At 38.0% G+C, this 23,238-nt stretch overlaps 1 protein-coding gene across 2 annotated transcripts in view; it reads right to left on the bottom strand.

Moving 5' to 3' along the window:
- Positions 1-4,436: 4,436 nt before the first annotated feature.
- Positions 4,437-23,238, bottom strand: part of LOC134755365 (fatty acid 2-hydroxylase) — a 53,216-nt gene continuing 34,414 nt past the window's right edge. The window contains exons 2-6 of one of the 2 annotated variants that reach the window (XM_063691907.1): positions 18,537-18,756; positions 17,998-18,167; positions 10,530-10,656; positions 5,589-5,708; positions 4,437-5,165 (exon numbers count right to left, since the gene is read on the bottom strand). In XM_063691907.1, coding sequence (XP_063547977.1) covers positions 5,077-5,165; positions 5,589-5,708; positions 10,530-10,656; positions 17,998-18,167; positions 18,537-18,756 — 726 coding nt within the window. In that variant the 3' untranslated portion in view covers positions 4,437-5,076. The other variant, XM_063691906.1, reaches the window with a different exon arrangement.

Genomic DNA, 23,238 nt, shown 5'->3' with positions numbered 1-23,238 from the left:
TTCACCCACCATTCATACTTTGCTTAGTGACTTTATAGGTCATACCGAGCAACTTTTATTATGGGACCAATGCCGAAATCGCGAAAAAAGGTTGGCTGTCCCATATAAATCAGCAGCATCACATCTGCCGGAACGTATGAAACAGCCAAATTTTTTTTTCGCGATTTCGGCATTGGTCCCATAATAAAAGTTGTTCAGTATTGACATTAACACACAGCTCGGTCATAAAATTGCGGCGCGCAAAGAAGATTCACGGTTCGTGCGCGGTTATAAGTTTCAATTTTGCTTGCAGGCGGCGAGCATAGGTATAATGTTATACCTAAATCTGACTTTTGTGAAGAAGTGAATTTTTATTCTGTGGTATGACCTATAAAGTCACTACGTACCTAGAGTATGAACGGTAGTTAAAATTTCACTGTATATTAAGAAACATTTAGTCACAAAATATATTTATTAAATTTATATCCTTATCAACAGATATCACAATGTGAATAACAATTTTATACGACAAATATAACAATATTCGTTTTTTTACAATTCTGTAGTCACCGGGTGGGTAAAGCGGAGCTAAAAGTTCTGGGGGCTTGGCCAAGATTATTATTATTTGATAATCAAATTTTAAAAATGACAATTTAACAAAGATAATTAGGTTAATCAAAACTTAAATAATATATGGAATTAGTCTTTTCGTATCATCTGTCATCCCGATACATTTTTTATTCTCGTTTGTCGATGTACAGTCGCCATCAGATATATCGGAGCGGCCGAGGTGTTCACAATAACTGAACACGCACTCTAACGCCTTGACAATAAAGGCGTGTTCAGATATTTGTGAGCACCTTGGCCGCTCCGATATACTGTACGATTGTTATCTTGACTAGGCCTTGGCTCAATCCTTAACCCACCTACTTAGATTCTAACAGGGATGTAACGGATGTGGTTTTATCGGAACCGAAACTGGAACCAGATGTTTTAACTTTAATTTATTAGAACCAGAAACGGAACCGGAACCGAAAACGGAACCGGAATTGGATTGCCTGAGACAATACTGTCAGTACACATTAAACTCATGAATTTATGTAATAAATAGTAGTAGTATTTTCAATTCAATAACACGAATAAAACAAAACAACTACCCAATTAGTACATACAGCACGTGGCAAGCGGGGAGATGAGCGAATGACAGCTATATACCTGCTTGTTTTTGATGTAGGTACGCCGCTCATGTCCCGCCGCCGCACTGCTCTTTGACATCCGATATATAGTGGGTCGAGCAAATCTTGTCAGTAGAAAAAGGCGGCAAATTTAAAATATGTAGGCGCGAAGGGTTATCGTCCCGTAGAAAATTTGAATTTCGCGCCTTTTTCTACTGACAAGATTTGCTTGACCAACTATAACTTCCGATTCAAAAGTAACGGAACCGGAACCGAAGCGGATGTGTAATATTAATCGGAAGTTCCAACTTAACGTAACCGGAACCGGAGCTCCGTAACATCCCTTATTCTAACAGCAAAATGTTTTTATCATAACAAAAGCCTAGACTAGACTATTTATAACAAGCAAAAAATAACATGTCACTTATTGTTCTAATTCTGGTACGTGAAGGTGCACATAAAAACAACTGAGTGAATTACAAAAAAAAATTGTACGTAGTTAAGAAGCTGTGATGTTTTAATTTGTGCCATTTTCAACCAAAAGGGTACTTATTGTCGCTTGTCAGTAAGGCGCTATTTCCATATAGCTTCAATTAGAAATCAACCTTATCAACAAGCGACAATGTGGTACCTTTAATTGATTCATTTATGTTACGTCAATGATTTATTTATAACTCAAGATAATAGGCGTTCCAAAATTAAACCGCTTACCTTGTGACAAATTGTACAAGTTTCCTTTAGTCGCACCTGGGCAAGCGAGAAATGTGCACGCGCTAACGAGCTCCCACTCACCGAAAGAGAAAGAGACAAGCTCATGTATAACAATGAGTATGACAAAGATGAATGGAATGCAAAAAAAAACAGATTTCTTCGTAGGTATAGAAATAAATATGGAGGTATTTTTAGTGTTCCTTATGTTTATGTATGAGTATAACGTATCTATCAATAGTTATATAATATCATTGTGTTACCTACGAAAATTAACTATGAAAATTGTAAATTGTAATTGTAATACACATATAAGTCCATAGCATACGCTAACACACTTCCATACATATAACTTAATGGCTTAATTGTCGTTACACAATGGAATTCATTAACTTTAGACTAATTACAGGTCTTTAGCAATTTATTTACAATTTTTTTTGCAATTCACTCAACTAAGTAATGTTATCATTTTTAAAATGGCACAAACGTTGCGGTGTCAATGTAGGTATATAAATGCTGTGGACTTTAATAGTTATTTGTTATACAAGGGTGCAAAGTTGTATTTTACCTGCGAGTGTGGAATTGAAATACGAGCAAGCGAAAGGATTCTATAGTTGAACCACGAGCGAAGCGAGTGGTTCTAAAATAGAATCCTGAGCGTAGCGAGTTTTTTAACACACAAGAAGTAAAATACATTTGCACCCGTGTGTAACACAAAACTTTTCCCCTCACTATAGCGAGGAAAGTGCAACATCCACAGGCGTTAGATCATCTTCATCAACTGCAATCACTCATTTTGTACGATACTATAACAAAAAACTCTGGAAATTCTGTACTTTTACGTGAGAAGTTTTTAAGTAAAATTTTTGTTGACAATGATGACATTTCTGACGTATGAAATGTCAATGATGCGTTTTGAAATTGCATCGACTTAACTTGTGCGTTCAGAATTATATTTAACATAATTATTAAAAAACAAACGTTTATTATGCAATTTTAAGGTTTATGACTTCAAAACATTAAATAAAGCTAAATCTGGTATTTTTTATTAGATTCTCAAACCATTTATTTAATGATAATTAATATCGAACGAACCATTATTATTAGCGTTTTACGTTTTGTTATCTGTCAAGCTACACGCCCCATCCAAGGTCAATTTACTTTCCCCACTAGTGGATAAAATGCGTTTTTCCCCGCTTGTTTTAAAGGATAAAAGACGGCTTTCCGAGCTAGTGAAGGGAAAATATTGTAACTGTATAATATACTCCATGTACCGCAATAAGCACACATACCGTAAAATGGGGCGAGAATGAGAAGGGATTAAGGGGGTAGAAGGGACGCAAATGTTTTCAGTTACTACTTTGATTTTCTGGTTCAGGTTGCTCTAAGAGTAATTTTAGACATATTTCTTTTTCTTGTGGCAACACTGAGTAGTCAAATTATAACGTTAAAAAAACTGGAATCTGTAGAAGTGAGATGGTTTAAGATATGGGGCCGGGATCAGAATCAGCGATAAGGATGAACGTAATAGAGTGGGACGGAGAGCGGATCAAGGCTAGCTAATCCGAAATGCACAACTCGAATGGTTTACCTCATACATTTTCCCAGCTCACCCCATTGCTATCCCCTAATAACCCCAAATACGGGGTGAGTTGGGATTTCGCACTACTTTGTGCTTATCGTTACAATTATGTAATTAAACGACAGATAATTATTAAAAAACCTAAATGTTCACGGCCAGACAATTTTATATGTAAATATAATGTAAAAAATATTTTTTATCGAGGATTGAATATCTGTTTGATCCCTACTCACCCCATTTTACGGTACTGTAGACTGTGTGTTGTTAAAGCTATATTTTATATCGTAACATAAATGTATTGTATCATCTATAGGCAGAATTTTTGTGGTATCACATGATAACCTAATCTTTTTATCTTTACGCTATGCTTTCTGGTATCTCTTCTGCATAGGTACCTACAAAAAAAATTGTATATTCAGTTAAAGTTAAATATCTGGCTTTTTAATATGGACTAAAAAAATTGACTTGTGAAACGACATAATTGATTATTCTCTAGGTACTTAATTATCGGCACATTAAGATGAGTGTAAAGCCGCATTCTCATTAGTCTGTCGTGTTGTGTTGTGACGGTAATCGGTTTCATACATTTAATATAGTTGCGTTCACATTTGTCTGATGCCTGATGCATCAGAGACACAACACGACAGACAAATGTGAATGCAGCCCGGTTCACATTTGTCTGACGTGTCGTGTTGTGTTGTGTCGTGACGCATATCGGTTTTCACATTTGTCTGATGCACGCTGCGTCAGACAAATGTGCACGCAATCACATTAAACGTATGAAACCGATATGCATCACGACACAACACAACACGACAGGTCAAACAAATGTGAACCGGGCTTGCGGCTTAAATCAACTATGTAAAAGAAATATCAGTGGAGTTTCTACTTGATACAGATTTTATTCTTTAATGACCTCACACTTAGCAGAATTGTGCTCCCACTCTTTCATAGCCTTCTCTATTTTTTTTTTCAAAATACCTAGACGTATACACGTGTGGAAATGAGGCTTTACATTTAAAATTTGTTTGTACTTGTAGAAATTCAAATAACATATAGTTACATATTTACATTTTTTACTTAGCACCTATGACTAAAATAATAAATGCAGATTTCTTTCCTCCTAACGGTCTCAATGATTTTTTTAAAGATTTTCTTGTTCGCAAATGCAAATGTTTTGTTCTTTTATCCATTATACAGGGTGGCTAAAAAATAAGTGCATTCCTGTTGCCAGGGACGCTTAGGAATTATACTTAGCAATTTTGACTATGGAACCAACCACGAAATCGCGAAAAAAAATTTACCCTCCCATAGAAAATGGACCAGCCAAAATGTATGAAACAGTCAAATTTTTTTTCGCGATTTCAGGTTTGGTCCCATAGTAAAAGTTGCTCAGTATAATCCCAAAACCTCCCTGGCAACGGGAATGCACTTATTGTTTGGCCACCGTGTATATGTAACATATCGGCTCAAGACACAAATTTTATGAGTAACTTTAGGAGGGACGAATACTACGGGTATTCAGAATAAGGCAGAGTGAACATTTGTGTTAGTGCCTTTAATAAGGTTAGTTAAGTACCGCGTTAGATACCCTATCTAATTCTGAATATAACTTGAGAGGTTTCAAAAGGATCAGTCCCAACGCAAACTGAATCCAAGCGTCCGTAGCTTCACGAAGGTTTTGAACACGTGGTCCCAGATCTCGCTGCTAATGCCGAAAGCTGGAATATAAAAGAGTACGAACGATGTAATTCACATCTTATCGATGATGTTCATAAAGAACTTCCAAAACTTCCGTGAGACACGGACATATTAAGTATATTAATAACGAGTCACTCACGTATTTTAAGTCAAAAAAGAAAAAAAAGAAAATATTGTTTGAGAAGACAAAATGGTAGCGCTTCATCGCGTAGAGGTAAGTGCCGTTGGCAGCGAGCCGTGGTGCACGTATATCGTAGTGTATCATTTCGTTTGTTAGGTTAGCGGTTGTTACCTCTGTCGTGGTTGACGAAGTGGTGGTTGGAATGGTAGCGCTTTATCGCGTAGAGGTAAGTGCCGTCGGCGGGCGAGCCGTGGTGCACGTATATAGTAGTGTTTAATATCATGTCGTACGTTAGGTTAGGTTAGCGCCTAGCGGTTGTTACCTCTGTCGTGGTTGACGAAGTGGTGGTTGGAATGGTAGCGCTTCATCGCGTAGAGGTAAGTGCCGTCGGCGGGCGAGCCGTGGTGCACGTAGTAGTGTATCATGTCGTACGTTAAGTAACCTGAAATAGAAGAAATAGTTAAACATTACTTAGCGCCACTTGCGCCATCCCGTGGTTAACCGGTTAAACCGTTAACCCGGTGTCAAATTGTACTGGCAACCATGGTAACTTCGGGTTAGTGGGATGATGCAAGTGATCCTTAGCTACTTTCTAAACGGATTAGTTAAATGTAAAATCGGTGTGTAATGTTTTAGGCTTATACAAAATATTTATACATACGCGCGAGTGCGCTTGGTACGAGCTCTCGTCTTTTTAATACTGCAGTATGGTGCCGAACGGCACGGGGGGCAGTTTCTGCGGTATAAAGACGTTCTCAAGCGCCATCTCAAAGCTTGCGACATCCCATCTGAGCGTTGGGAGGAGCTTGCGGTTAAGAGACCGGAATGGCGCAATAAGGTAAGAGAAGGTGTAGCTACTTTCGAAGAAACTCGACTTGAACACCTGAACCAAAAGCGCCTTCAACGGAAGTCTCGACCTAAGCCGTCCTACTCATATACTTATAATGAACAAGGGAAGCTTTATTGTACACAGTGCGACCGGATATTTAAAACAAAGTTCGGTTTTGCGAGCCATATACGTGCTCATCAGAGGAGTTTGTAAAGGTCGCCGTTGTCGGACACGACATGGACGACTATATATATACATATATATATGGTGCCGAAACGTGGAGCCTGTCAAATAACATGATTGTTCTTGTTATATATCGTCTCGAGCAGTGGCAGGGAGTATGGCGTGAGACACCTTAAGCGTGATAGTATAAGAACGTATATTCTCTAAATACCTGCCTATATACACATGTTAGGTTGCGCTGACACAAGCAATATGCGTTTATGTCGCAGTAAACCATTAAGTTACTGCTAAACAGTGAAAGTGGCTAATTGCCATATTACACCTGGAGCCTCGAAAAGTGTGAAGTGGCAATGGTTGGCGCTCTTGAGATGTGGTGGTAACGAAGATTATACCTTGGACAGCTAAACGAACAAACCCCTCAATTCTCAGAGAGCTCAATATCGCCACTCGGTTCTTTACAACATGCCATGGGTGAGCTCTTAGATTCTTCGGACATATTATCCAACGTATGATGTGAAGAAACACATGAATGTTTTTACATATTTATCTTCAGATCTAATCAATGTACATGTCGTCATCTAGTATCTACATAAGCCTTAGTAACTGTGGCATAGATTGCTATACCACAGTTACTAAGGCTTATGTAAGGTAGGTACGATTTTATGGTTTTTTTTTTTCAAAATTTTACAGTAGTTTCGCGTAGAGATAAAAAGGGGAGGGCGGAAATGGTCATTTTTTGACTATTTTCTTTAATAGCTTCTAAATTGTTTATTTTAAAATTATAAAAAAAATATATTTGAAATTCACATAATATTTTTCATTAGATACAGGTTGCAAAACATTGTTTTTTAATTTTCTCATTTACCTCTCCAAAAGTGGTCCCTATGTTTAAAATTCATTTGTTAACGTTACATGTCCATCTTTAGGTCACAGATGTACCATATTTAAACTTAATTGGTTTAGTAGTTGCGGAGCAATAGGCTGTGACAGACGGACAGCCAGACGCACGAGTGAAACCCGGTTCACATTTGTCTGACGCAGCGTGCATCAGACAAATGTGAACGCAACCATATTAAATGTATGAACCCGATATGCGTCACGACACAACACAACACGACACGTCAGACAAATGTGAACCGGGCTTGATCCTATAAGGGTTCCGTTTTTTTCCTTTTCAGGTACGGAACCATAAAGATAACTAAACTAAAGATAAATATATTCAAATACTGCAGTGTTAACTGTGTTTTAAAAGGTTGATTTAGCCATTGTTACCCAGTACTGTAATCAATCAGATAACAGAATTAAAGGAAAAAAACACGACCCGCGCGATTACGTAACTTAGCCAACCTTCCGACGACATTTGAAGTTGCAAAAACAAACAATGTATTTATACGGGCATACCGGCAAAGAGTGTGGAAGTGCATAATCCTGAGTACCTTGGATAGATTTTTAAAGGAATTATTAACACGTATAGAAGGAAGAACGAGTGGACAAGCAGGAAATATTTAAATTTATTAAATAATACTTAATTAAAACAAGAGGGCAGTCTACCGAAATCGCTTAATTATATGACCTAATGAACCTAAAGAAAATATGTATAAATATTTAATATAAGACTCCTTAAGTCAACAAATCTTTTTAATTTAAGATTAGTAAAATAAAACTATGAAAACGGATTATATCGCGTATATTGAATTTATAATACATCCCGACGTTTCGAACTCTTTACAGCGTTCGTGGTCAACGGGTGACTGAGGAAAAATTACAAAGTGCAAAAATACCCACATACTAAAATAATGAACAATCATAGACTACAAACTTTAAGGCTGGTTGTACATGCAAAATCGGTTCATAAGGCTAGTTATACACTACAATTATTTTAAGTAAAGATATATATATATACGCGATAAAAACTACGCCGGCTCCAACCCTACACCACGGACCCGAGAAGATTTAATTCCCTCCTAAATTGTAGGAGGGTATCCCAATATGGGACCGGCAACAAACTCGGCGGGACACATCTTTTCAAAACATCAGAATGTCCAGCAGAATCCGTTTTCATAGTTTTATTTCATGAGTAACTATCGCGGTAACCGAAGACAATATTAAGATTAGTAGTTAAGTTTAATATTATATAAGTAACTAGCGACCCGCCCCGGCTTGGCACGGGTAGTTCAACAAATTTACACAAAACCTTTACAAATTATACATAGGTATAAACCTTCCTTTTGAATCACTCTATCTATTAAAAAAAATCGCATCAAAATCCGTTGCGTAGTTTTATAAATATAAGGACAGACATACAGACAGCGGAAAGCGACTTTGTTGTATACTATGTAGTGATGTGTTTTTTTATAGACATAAACAGTTTAATTTTTTTTTAACTCAATATCTACAGCATTAATAGTAAAATGTGATACTACGGACGACTTTTAAAATAACCTTACACCAAAAACGACATTGATTAAATCGATAACTAACTGATTCAGTTCCGCTGTAAATTGATAGCCGATCTCTGATTAACTAATCAACATTGTTAATTAGTTAATCAGAAATTACGTTAAACGATTTGTCAAATAGAACTCTTATTTTTTTATTTCCGCGTATGATATATGTGGGAGGTAAACGAGCAGACCAATCGCCACCGTTACAGGGCGCACGGTATGCGTCATTGTGTGATAAAGTGGCTTAAAAACAGTACTGAGCGCGACCGCTCAGTACTGTTTTTGCAAAAGGTCATCAATCTGCTGTCGCGGCCGTCGCGGGGCGAGGTAATTCGAATCGGGGCGGGGCGGTGCGTGGCCGTTCTGTATAATAATATTATTACTTATTTTATTTTATTTTATTTAATTTCCACACTTACAACTATTTTTACAGGTAAACCTAAGACAATAGTGTAACTATTATTAAAAAATATCTAAAGTATGTCATGACGTCTATAACATAATATATACAATGCTAATTTTGTGACATCCTGGACACCTGTAACACCAGAGGGGTTGCAAGTACGTTGCCAGCCTTTAAGATGAGAGTACGCTCTTTTCTTGAAAGTTTAAAGGCCGTTTCGGTCCGGAAATACCGCAGGCGACAGTTCCTTCTACAGTTTAACTGTGCAAGGCAGGATGTTTCTGGAGAAACACGCATATCAGTGAGGATTTTACACAAAACCTCTAAATAGTCTGATATGTAAAAACAACCCTGACCCTGACTGAATATAAGTATTAAATCATCCCCTAACTAATAAAATAGGTCAGTGCAGACCAATTTGGACACTTTGTTAATTGGAAGCTAAAGTAAAACGTGGCCATTTGCACGCAAGTCTGAATATTAAGTGCCGTAATATACTTATACTTTTATAGATGATAAGAAGTAACTACCAAATACTTAGTAGTACTAAGTATCTGGTAGTTACTTCTAGGTACTAACTGAGTTAGTACCTAGGTAATAAGGAGTCCAATAATGATCTATGGATCGCGATTGAGAGCTATGGAGCTTGAGGGGGTGAAAATGGGTTTGAAAGTTTTTAAAGACATACGCAAACAAAGTTGCAGAACGGAGGCAAGTGCGGTGCGGTATCTAAATAATTCGAAATATCAGTAATAAGCACATGGGACTACGTTTCAAATGCTGCACCTTGCTCCAGTAGCTAGTGAAACAATTATTACAGGTGACATATCAAGATGCGCATTCTTATGTACGATTCCCGCCGACCGGCTGGTGGGCCGTGCCCACAGACCAGGCGGTTTTCTGTGGCCGTGCCGGAGCGCATTTTCAATGTGCCTATACATAGCATAGCAGAAGCGATGGAATCCGACCGGAGTCGTCCGCGTCCGCGAGCAGCCGACCGGCTTGCGGATGTACAAATGTGAAATGTGCGCCGACGCCGCCCGTTCGGTGGGAATCGTACATTAAAGTTCTCAGAAATTCAGGAAAATTTTACGAGTGATAAAGAAAGAGTCTATTTTGAATACGGAAATTTCGTTCCATGTGATATCACATACCTATGAGTCCACCAGTGAACATGATGAGTAACTCAGGAAACACGAAACTGGCAGGCACCGGCGGGAACCCTTGCCGAATAAGACCGTCAAATGGCGTCTGTGAACACATACCTATGAGTCCACCAGTAAGCTTGATAAGTGGGTAACTGAGGAACCAGAACACTGGTTGGTATGATGGAAGCCAGCATAAGAGCAGGCACCGGCGGGAACACTTGCCGAAGACCGTCAAATGAAATCTGTGAACACATACCTATGAGTCCACCAGTCAGCTTGATAAGTGGGAAACTCAGGAACCAGGACACAGGTTGGTAAACGATGGAAGCCAGCATAAGAGCAGGCACCGGCGGGAACACTTGCCGAAGACCGTCAAATGGCGTCTGTGAACACATACCTATGAGTCCACCAGTCAGCTTGATAAGTGGGTAACTCAGGAACCAGGACACTGGTTGGTAAATGATGGAAGCCAGCATAAGAGCAGGCACCGGCGGGAACACTTGCCGAAGACCGTCAAATGGCATCTGCGAAACAAATTACACAACGTGAAATGAGATGCCTTGTTTTTATTTCCCAGATCCTAAAGTCAACGATCTTGATCGAGCAATCGTGAAATGCGCGCGATTTCCATTACAGCTTGGGCTAAAATGCTATCATAAATTCATACCTAAATTATATAGATATATAGCTGTCGAGGTTGTCCTCTAAAAGTCACATTTCTCAAATTTTGTAAGCAGCTTTGATGATTATTATGAATTTTTTGTCGACTCATGGATTTTTTTCAAAATAGTGGAGACATGGAGAGCCGTGTGGTCTACAGGTCATGGAGCCATTAGTTGTAGTACAAGTTTGTACAGTAAGTAGAAAAGCAGAATTATTGGCTAATTTTTTTAAATATCCCTGATATTTAACACGTTCACGGACAGTCCGTCGATCGATGTAAAAGAAGACCCTCGTGATATATATGGCACCACGTCTGTAGCCGATGATTTTTACTTTGACAAAACCGCAATCCGGTCCACAGAAGCGGAGTTTTCTCATACTTTCTAGTGTATGTGATAATACTAGAAAACTAATTATTTTGTGCGGCGATTTTAATATTAATGTCCTAAATAGAAACAACATGACCCTTAATTAAACCGACTTACACTTGGAAATTAAAGAATCAACCCGAAAGAGTACTAATACCCGGACAACTTTGCTCATCTCATAATATAAAAGGATGTAAGGGCAAAGTCGTAGAGCTGGGTCTGTCTGATCACACTGCTCAAATTTTAAAATGCCCGGCAAAAAAGAGCTGCATTCTGAAATACTGGCGAATCAAGAGGCGTGACTTGAGTCCACAAAACTTAATACGATTCGAAGAAAGTATGAATTGCCTGTCGTTTACGGATATATTTAGTTGTACTGACCCGAATTTAGCATACAATGACTTTCTAGATATCATTCAACTACTATATTCTTTGTGTTTCCCATATAAAACTATTAAAGTTAGAATAATCAAGAAACCTAAATGGATTTCCAAAGGAATTAAATTGTTGCCTATTAAGTGCTGCCTATAAATTGTAATTATCAAGGACGTAGTATTGAACCGGTTGAAGAAACTAAATTTTTGGGACTAACTATTGATAGCAAGTTATCTTGGAAACCACATACGGAGGAAATTTGTACATAGCTAAGTAAATATGCATACGCGCTTTACAGATTATCTAAGCTAGTAAGCATTTAATCAGTAATTGCCGCATATCATGGCTATGTTGGGTCAACCCTCCGCTATGGTCTTATATATTGGGGGAATTTGACCAACAGGGAGACCGTATTCAAAGCACAAAAACGATGTATAAGATCAATGTGTGGTCTGCATCAATTGGATAGCTGTGGTCTGTGTTCCATATTTAAAAAAAAAACTTAATCTGTTGACTCTACCGTGCCTCTTCATATTTGAAACTGCTGTATTTGTAAAAAAAAACAGAATTTATTTAAACAAGTGTCACAAATATGTAACAGAGATTACCTACCGCGCCGACAACCTTTGTACAGTATTTTTAGCAGCGCACTAATGCGGAAAAGGGGTGCGCCAAAGTTCACATAAAATTGCGACTTCGATTATTGGAAGTCCGAAAATGTTTGTTATATAATTTTATATCATAATGATCATTACTTATAACTTGTCTTTGCGCATAACTAGCGTAACACCAAATCATTCATGTTAATAATGTCAATCATAATAAATATCTGTAATACTAATGTTAATTTTCATATATTCTTTTAATATAACGATTTTAAATAATAAAATTTTATATCATATTAATTTTTTAACATAACGATTTTAAGTAACAAAATTTTATATAATATTTATTTTAAACTTTATCTGGTTTTATTTATAAACTGTCAGGTATCTTGCATCCACACAACATTCAACTTGCTATCAAAAAAGAAATACAGTCCCAGTCGGGATAGGTACGACGACGAGCGAAGCGAGGAGGAGTGTTAGGTTTCTTGTGTTCCTCAGAGCGGAAAAAGGAGCCCCGCGAAGCGGGGCTTCGTCGACTCCTTAGCGGGCCGAAATAGCTTAATAGGCTAGGTACATGAAAAATAAAAAAGTTGCGGGGACATGACTAATAAAAATTAATAATAATAATTAAATTAAATGAGTTATGAAATAATAACTTTACATGTAATTGGCTTTATTTATTACTTTTAATTTTCTAAAAATCTCTGTGTACGTTCCAATACACCCATACTTTATATGTTATGCTTTCAAATACTTATACAATTTAAGTTTATAATTAATAAGTTTATTATAAAAACCATTATGAGTCGTGACGAATAGTTGGAAATGACATTATGTTGTTAAAAAAATCTGCCTACAGATAATTATGAGCAATGATTTTGGTAATACAAATTTATATACAACAAATTTGTACGCACAAAAATTATGACAAATGATTATTATGATCAAAAAGCGTTATTATGAAAAATAATATGACAAGTAATGTTATGTGAGCCAATATGGACCCGCGGAAAAGTGTGTTTTGTCTGGCGAGCAAGATTTTTAACAAAATTCCTATATCTCTAAGAATGAAACCATTGCACTTGTTTGAAAATTACTTGAATAAATTATTAATTTCTAAGTGCTATTATTCGTTGCCAGATTCTTCGTGACACTTTAAATTAGCTTGTAAGTAAGTATATTATATATAATATACATGACTAATTGACATAAAAATATTAATTGATTTTAATAAATAATTATGAACTTGATATGATTTTAACTATATAACTTATTAATATAAAATGTTCTTTTTTAGTTCAGTGTATTTGCATGCAACAATGTATTTTTCCCCTCACTAGCTCGGAAAGCCGTCTTTTATCCTTTAAAACAAGCGGGGAAAAACGCATTTTATCCACTAGTGGGGAAAGTAATTTGACCTTCGATGGAGCGTGTTTAAGTAGCTTTTGACAGATAACAAAACGTAAAACGCTCATAATAATGGTTCGTTCGATATTAATTATCATTAAATAAATGGTTTGAGAATTTAATAAAAAATACCAAATTTGGCTTTATTTAATGATTTTAAGTCATAAACCTTAAATTCCATAAGAAACATTTGTTTTTTTAAATGATGTTGAATGTAATTCTGAACGCACAAGTTGAGTCGATGCAATTTCAAAACGCATCGTCAGAAATGTCAACATTGTCAACAAAAATTTTCTCACCGGCTCCGACACGTAAAAATGCACAACTTCCAGTTTTCTGTTATAATATCGTATTATTGTAAAAAAATTAGTGATTCCAGTGATGAAGATGATTTAACGCCTGTAAATGTTGCACTTTCCTCGCTATAGTGAGGGGAAAAGTTTTGTGTTACACACGGGTGCAAATGTATTTTACTTCTCGTGTATCAATTCCACACTCGCGGGTAAAATACAACTTTGCACCCTTGTATAACAAATAACTATTAATTGGAATGTGTCGGCGAAACACTATGAAAAGTACTATGAACTAGCGTTCTCACATACTTTTTGTACCAACACTACTTATGTTTACAAATAAATCATTTGAGTGAGTTTGAGTGACATTTACTTATAGAGAATTAACAGTCTCTTGTTTACATTTTAACGTAATTTCAAATTTTATTGCTAATTTTGATTAGTAGAGTAGGAAGTAAATACGTATTTTTGCCTAACACAGTAGGTATGACGTCAACATTCAATAGTGCTCTATGCAAGTATGCATAGCCAGACACAAAATCGATGGTATTGATACTATTTATTGATGACTCACTTCTTAGAATAGCATTACCACTACAAAAGTTTGATTTCGATTTTACATTACTTAGAATGCATTTATGCACATTTACATTAGAGCGAGCGCGATACAATGAGAGTAGTCAAATCAAAATAATATTTTGAAAGTAAATAAGAATATTTACCCCTACCCAGTAGTACCCAGTTTATTACCACAGCTTGACTTTTTTGCTTGCGTTGCAAAATATAGGTACAGTACAGTCAAGTGTAAAAATGTGAGTGCATATAACTTACTCAAAAATATGTCACATAGTTCTTAATTCGCTGACATAAGAGCTATGGGACATATTTTTGAGTATGATGTGTGCACCCATATTTTTACACTTGACTGTACCTATCTTTATCTAGACTTAATAAACACCTTTTTCCTCGCGTTGTCCCGGCATTTTGCCACGGCTCACGCTTGGCAACTAATCCCAAGAATTGGCGTAGGCACTAGTTTTTACGAAAGCGACTGCCATCTGACCTTCCTTTCCAACCCAGAGGGTAAACTAGGCCTTATTGGGATTAGTCCGGTTTCCTCACGATGTTTTCCTTCACCGAAAAGCGACTGGTAAATATCAAATGATATTTCGTACATAAACATTCGTACATGAGCTCGAGGGTGCGGAGTGTTAGGGTCGGCAACGCGCATGTAACTCCTCTGGAGTTGCAGGCGTACATAGGCTATGGAGACTGCTTAACATCAGGCGGGCCGTATGCTTGTTTGCCACCGACGTAGTATAAAAAAAACTGAAAAACTCATTGACTGGTACGAGCCGGGGTTTGAACCCGCGACCTCCGGATTGCAAGTCGCAAGCTCTTACCACTAGGCCACCAGCGCACTTAATAAACACAAGCCGAAACGTCTGTGAGCGTTACTCTTCATTTTTTTAATTACAGGAAAAATGAAACCACCCTTAAGGCGTTGACGAAAGGGATGGAAGAATTCGCACACATCTGGTAGGCCTCCGTGGCTGTTGACAGGAGCGATTGGACCGGTTTTCCAATGGTCGCAGGTTCGAGTCCTGTCGGAGGTGTAAATTTTTCAATTTTTTCTTTATTTTAAAAATTAACAGTACCAATACGTCAGTACTCAGACTGACAAATACCTATTAGCTGTAAGCATGACACTGGCACCGACCTATATACCCTTTACCACGAACCACGTAACAGAGACTTTCTGTTCTGTCGCGAATAATAATAGCCCGATAATAATTACCCTACCTAATGTTTATTCGTGAAATACCATAGGGCACAAAGAAGTTACAGTATTAACAATAATTACCTAATCGTTTTCAAAGCACGTGTTTTCGAAGCCCACAGAAAAGCGTCTGCGCTGTTAGGCCAAGCAATAAGAAGGTATAGGGGAAAAGCTAGGAACACAATTTTTGACTTCGTAGCTTTGTTTGGACTAGTTAGGAGGTGAACATATCAAGTCCCCGGCTGTTACCCTGGTGCTGGGGGGGGGGGGGAGCGGGGTTTGAAGGTTCTATTTTTCGGTTTTTCGATTACATCTTGGAAACTATGCGTCTGAGCGACATGCCCACTTATACAAATTTATTAAGTCAAGTTTTTCTCCCCCCCAGCACCAGGGTTACGGCCGAGGACTTTTGATATGTTCACTTCCTAACTAGTCCAAACAAAGCTACGAAGTCAAAAAGTGTGTTCCAAGAAATCCCTCTAGGTATAACTTTTTATGGGCATTCATTTCATGGCCTATGTAGACTTTTAATACTATGTACTTGTACTACTTCTACTTATTTTATTATGGTTTCGTTCGTGCCTAAACAATGAAAGAAATTATTGTAATGTAACATGAGCGGACCTCTCATGAGTCTCAGTCTTAAGAATGACTCACGCTAGACCGGGCCGGGCACTATTTATTAAGTGGCCGGGCCCGGACCGTGGCGTCCGACACGTCATTTTCTTTGACGGCTGATCGGTGATAACGTGGTAAAGCATCACGTGATCACCTGTCATGTCATAGAAAATTAAGCGCCGGAAGCTCCGGCCCGGACACGGCCCGGTCTAACGTGAGTCAACCATTATTCGAGTATCTTAGGTATAAAACAACGCCCCAAGATACAGACCTATATCTTTATAGTTCACGTTTCCACCATTATCCAACATAGGTGATACTCATACATTAGATTAGATTAGATTTCTTTATTTCACGACTGTTTCACGGTTAAAATTACACTATAATTTTGCACCAATGTCAAAATTATGTATACACATTTTATAGTATGTATTTGTATGCTCAACTCGTTCGCGTCTTTCCTGTAGACATTGCAAAGTTAAGGGAATAAAAAGCCAATTTATACGCTGCACCTTCAAAGGTGATTATTTTTTTAGCAGTTGAAACTCAAATCAGAAAAACATATTTTATGTACCTACCAGAGTCGTTGTTTTATAATATTATCTACAGAAGTGCCTTTTTCTAAAATGTGTTTGACCCACATAAATGATTATTCTAACGTTTTGAATTTAGGTAGTAAATCAAAATCTATGCGAAGTTCGAACGCTTGGCGGCAATCTAATTTTAATCGGTCTATGAATAGAACTCTTAAATTGAGTTTATCCAGATATATATATCTTATTTATTGCTATTAATAAAGGTATTGGTATTAGTTAGTATAGTTGGTACCTATGTACATATAGATCTACCTACCTATTACTAGGAGTAGGTGAAACGCTAATTTTTGGATAAATGTGTAAACATTTGATAAAGGACGCTCCTGACAAGAGTGACAAGCTTCCGACGGTCTGGTCATCCTGAATTCCTGATCTTGGTTGAGGCGCAGTACAATTTGGTGGCAAATCACCAAGGTAACCTTGACAGGAAGCTTTGTCAACAATCGTGTAGCAATGGGCTTTAGTTTAATGTTTGGATGGTGGACGATTGTACCGATAAGAAATATATTTATACGAATAAAACGTCTAGACGGCAAACGGTATACGACAACAACAGTTTCATTAATATTAAATAAAAAAGTCACGACCGACTAGACTAGGAGGTCGTTAGCTTCAGAGCTGAGTCCCATGAGAATTCGACCTTTCTATGTAGCCCATACAAAGTTATCTTCATCATGTTATATTCTCACTCACTCTGTTAAGGATGACTCACGTTAGACCGGGCCGTGTCGGGGCCGGAGCTTCCGGCGCTTCGTTTTCAATGGAAAGCATCACGTGATCACCTGTCATGTCATAGAAAAGTAAGCGCCGGAAGCTCCGGCCCGGACACGGCCCGGTCTAACGTGATCATCCTTTATATATATGGTCCACGGGAGGAGACCCTATGAGAACCTATGAGATTTCGAACAAAAATACTTTTTTTTTTATGTGATAGTCAGCAAACGAGCAGACGAGCCGCCTGATGGGAAGCAGTCATCGTCGCCCATGGACATAACAACATCACAGGAACTTCTTACCTTATGATGTAGCCCATGTATCAGGAAATGTATCTTGATCATGGTAAGGTTCTTCCCTGGGTCTAAGTGGAACACCCATCTGTGTAGCGAGTATTCTATGATTGACCACAGGAATAGGCCTAGCGCGAGGTGCCAGAAGAACTGAAGAATTGACAACGCATCGCTGCTATCTGGAAATAAACTTTTCAAAATAAGAATTATTAGGACTAGTTAGTTAGTTAGTTTTGCTGGGCATATTCCACAAATCGAAAATATAAAAAAAAAAAAAATTATTAGGACTATATAGTTATATGGAGATCTGCACAAAATCTATATCCCTATTGAGCCTTGTCCCTATACACATTTGTGCCTAATCCTGTCACACGTTGACAAATTTCCCCGTTAGATACCTCAGCCAGACATATCTGACGGACATATATTATATTTTGATCTACAAGTGTCATAAGCTTGGAGTATTATTTATATACCCCATACAATATTCAATGGGACATTGATAAGCAAGCTACTCGTTTAAGACCGTAATTTAGACTAGGTATTACCACTGCCCACATGTTTCGTGTACTCCCCGAGCCCCAGCCACAGTATAGCGGGGAGCCAGCACGCCGGCACCAGGTACCAGGGCGTGTAAGTCAGCGCCTCCAGCAGCGAGCTGCTGAAAAGCCGACAGTGCCGGTATACGGCGCTGTTCACCCACTTCTCGTAGTCTGGAGCAATGGCATCCAGTTGGGAGAGGAGGGGCTTTGACCAGTCCAGTCGAGCCTGGGGACAAAATTACTAATTATGAATAAGGTTTATAGGTTTAATGGTTAAGGTTAAGAATGAACAGTTATTTTTAAAAGAAAAAACAAACTTAAAAACCACCAGCGCCAGTGATTTAATGATTTTGGTCGACAGTTCCATTTAACATAATAATACTTACCTACAACGGTTTTGTATATATGTAATAACTAAATAAATAATTTAACCAAGGGTCGGTCCAATAACAAATAAAAAACTCCAATTCTCAAAACTCGCCTTGCGATTCTCCAAGTGCAAGTGTCTACACTAGCCGCGTTTAGGGTTCTCATGTGAAAAAATGGAATATCCTGATAAAAGTCCGGACATCACCTTCAGTCATTTCTTTAAACATTCGTGGATTAAGGATGACTCACATTAGACCGGGCCATGTCCGGGCCGGAGCTTCCGGCGCTTCGTTTTCTATGGAAAGCATCACGTGATCACCTGTCATGTCATAGAAAAGTAAGCGCCGGAAGCTCCGGCCCGGACACGGCCCGGTCTAACGTGAGTCATCCTTTACTGGCCCTTTAATTCGCCACAGCATAGCTAGAGTTAGACCGAGAAAAGTCTGCAACGATTTTGATAGCATACGCAGTGCAAGTAATATTTATACATCATAAATGGTCATCATAATTTTATAGAAGTTTGACGTTTAAAATAACACTTGCACTGCGTGTGCTATCAATATTGTTGCAGACTTGTCTTTGTCTCACTCTACTACTGTAGCTACAGTATACACCTTCTCTTTCCTCTGCCCAACTTCAAACTTTTAGCTAGCTTCTAGTGGTTATTAGAGGATTCTAAAAAACCTTGACACACGCCAAGTCTCTCCGCAATCCTGACAGGACCTGAAAGGACCAAAAATCCTGACGTGTCCTAAGTAAATCCTGACATATGGCAACTCTAGCCGCGTCGCCACGTTTAATTACAATCAAACTTTGGATGGAGGACGTTTAAATAAATTAATATTTGGGACATCATGATACGAGTACAACCTCGCCGAGTCACAAACTAGGCAATAACGTAGTGGTTATTAGAAGAGATGAGACATTATAAATATCTATAAACTATGAAATTAAAATGAGGCAAGTTCATCATGTTTAGACTTTAGGAAAGTACCTATTCATAAAACTATTACGAGTATAATTAGATAATTAGTGATCCGAAAATGTTTAAAATTAGACCATGATAAGTCTGCAACGATTTTGATAGTACACACTGTGCAAATGTTATTTGTACGTCATACTCGTAGTTTCATAGAAGTTTGACATTTAAAATAACACTTGCTCAGGCTGGGCTATCAGAATCGCTGTAGACTTATCTTGGTCTAACTCTACCAATTATATAACTGTGAAGTATATGCTTCCGACGTAGCCCACAAGATGGCGGGGTCCCTGTGTTTGACATAATGATTGAAAGTCATAATGTAATGATTGTCATATTATCATTAGTCATAATTCTGAAACCGTTAACTTTTTAGGATTTTCCTCGGGTTATCCTATAGATAGGTTAGGTTAGGTTTGTTTTATGGCAATACTTACTGAAAAGTTACGAGTTTCTGAGAAAAACCAAATTATGACTAATATTTATCTCAAACAATAGAGACCCCAAGATGGCAGAACCTCCAACGCGCACGGTCCCTATACGAGTATCAGATATACTCGTTCGTATAGGGACTGTGACTGTGACTCCGAGGTCTACCGCGAAACGTTCGATGTGTTGCCTCCCTGTCACACTTACGTACGAATTAACAAGTGCGACAGAGAGACAACACGTCGAACGTGGTTCGCGGTAGGCCCTCAGGTGGTGCGCGGGTAATCGCGGGCCGCTAAAGTTCCCGCAATCTCGCAATTATCGATGCGCAAGGTCAGGCGCAGCTGCCGTTTTCCGCGGTAAATATTTAACAAGGCGCAATCGATGGTGCCATACTGCCTGAAGAAACTATGCATACATAATATATGAACACATAGTATCACTTTCATATCGTTCCCACCCTTTGGTCGCCTAGAACGCATAATTCAATTCGATTCAATTTTAAGCCACACGAACCCACCGCCATATACATTGATAGCTTTCCGTCAGAGAAGGGTCCTTTATGCTTCATGTGCAATAACTTTCTATCAGAATTTCAGATAAAAACGACCTTATTGCACTTGAAGCATAAGGACCCTCCTGTAATGGAAAGCCACTTTTGATCCTTAGAAAAACCTGATCGACTGATAGGTACCAGTAATTAGTTAGCTAGTTAGATACCTATCTAGCCTATTCTATTGTATTGAGCCGACGATGTACTCATCAGATAGCCAAAGAAACTCCTGACGAAAAAGCATAAGCACAGCTAATTGGTGCTTATTAGAAAGTAAGATGGAATTTAGAGGCCAGCAGTCAGCTGCAGAGAAAAGGTACCCCACGTCCATACTAATTTACAGAACTTTGTATGCAGGGGGGGTGCCTTTTCTCTGCAGCTGACTGTACCTAGAGAAAAAGGACACAAGTGGAAGTCCCTTTCTAACAAAAGCTGTCAATAAGTGACATCCGCTTGTATAACAAGTTACAAGCTTTTGAGAAACAGGCCCCAGATAAGCATGCCATAATAATACATTAAAATGCAATGTAGTTTCTAGTCAAAAATCAGAATATCTTTATAATAAGTTTCGTTGGATGAAAGACGTTCACGGACGAAACGCAGTAAGCGTCTAAACAAAATGAGTGCCCCGCAACACAAAACAGCTGGTTATCGTGACTGTTTCTAATATTCGGCGTCTAAGATCTGGAACAACCTGCCCCCGCCTTTGCGCGCTAAATTGTCCCTTCCAACCTTTAAACGCAAATTAAGCCTACTTAGTTTATTATTAAAGTACCAAATTGCCACAAAGGATATAATTATTTAAATGCTGTGCTTAGGACACTGCATATGTTTTATATTTTATAATTTGTGAAAAATATTATAAGTATTCTATCATACAAAAAGTACTTTTGTTATTTTTTCTGCACGTTTAAATGAACGAAAATTTGTAAAAAATATCTATTACTATTCAGTAAAGTACTTCATTTATTTAACCAGTTGTTAATGTCAATGTCAAGTACCTACCTAATTAATTCGATTGTTATGAAAAATAGTCTCGCAAGTCGGATTTACTAACCTATACTTCTAATAACCATGTCGCTTTTTGTAACTGTCAATGTAGTAGCGACAGTACACCGTGTAATTTAATGTAAACACTTTTTTTGGCTGAGACATGTGAATAGTATGAAGTTTTGTAAACTGTATAAAACCGTAATAATACTTATGCTAATATTGTCTTCGGTTACCGCGATAGTTACTCATGAAATAAAACTATGAAAACGGATTATATCGCGTATATTGAATTTATAATACATCCCGACGTTTCGAACCCTTTACAGCGTTCGTGGTCAACGGGTGACTGAGGAAAAATTACAAAGTGCAAAAATACCCACATACTAAAATAATGAACAATCATAGACTACAAACTTTAAGGCTGGTTGTACATGCAAAATCGGTTCATAAGGCTAGTTATAACCCTCGTGAAGTTGACCACCCCATTTCGTTTGCCCGCAAATGGCATATCTATATCGTTAGTTCATCGTTAGTTCACGTTTGTTCAGTAGGTAAAATCGTTAGGACCCGATTCCAAAGTCGATATTTTTTTAAAAAAAAGGGGGTGGCTGTCTTCACGCTAGCCACCCCAAACCACTTTTTGTTAGTTTTTTTGGTCTAGATAGCAAGATATTCGTTAGTTCATGATTGTTCAGGCATTGGAATCGTTAGGACCCGATTCCTTCATTTTTTATTTTTTTTTAAAGTGGGGTGGCTGTCTTCACGCTAACCACCCCACCCAGAAATCAGTCAAACTAACCATGTGAATCCATCGGGCGACGTTAGTTCACGTTTGTTCAGGCATTAAAATCGTTAGGATCTCAATAGATTTGCTATAAAAAAATAAAATCAAAAAATTCATATTGGCCGGCCGAGATAGTTCAGCAGGGGGGGCGTAACAAGCAATCGACACAGATACTAACGATTCTATGCCCTAAATAAGCATCTATAGACGATATATAACCGATACAGTACGGTAACTTGCGGGTATTCAGAACAGATTAAAAGATTTTCGTGGTTTTATATTTTTTTTATTCTATGGTGGTGGCTGTCTTCACGCTAGCCACCCCAAACCACTTTTTGTTAGTTTTTTTGGTCTAGATAGCAAGATATTCGTTAGTTCATGATTGTTCAGGCATTGGTAGCGTTAGGACCCGATTCCTTAATTTTTTTTTTTAAAAGTGGGGTGGCTGTCTTCACGTTAACCACCCCACCCAGAAATCAGTCAAACTAACCATGTGAATCCATCGGGCGACGTTAGTTCACGTTTGTTCAGGCATTAAAATCGTTAGGATCTCAATAGATTTGCTATAAAAAAATAAAATCAAAAAATTCATATTGGCCGG

This window comes from Cydia strobilella, chromosome 2 (genome assembly GCF_947568885.1).
Source record: "Cydia strobilella chromosome 2, ilCydStro3.1, whole genome shotgun sequence".
NCBI lineage: Eukaryota > Metazoa > Arthropoda > Insecta > Lepidoptera > Tortricidae > Cydia > Cydia strobilella.
Note: the sequence above shows the minus strand (reverse complement) of the source record. Positions and strands in the feature narration are given on the sequence as shown.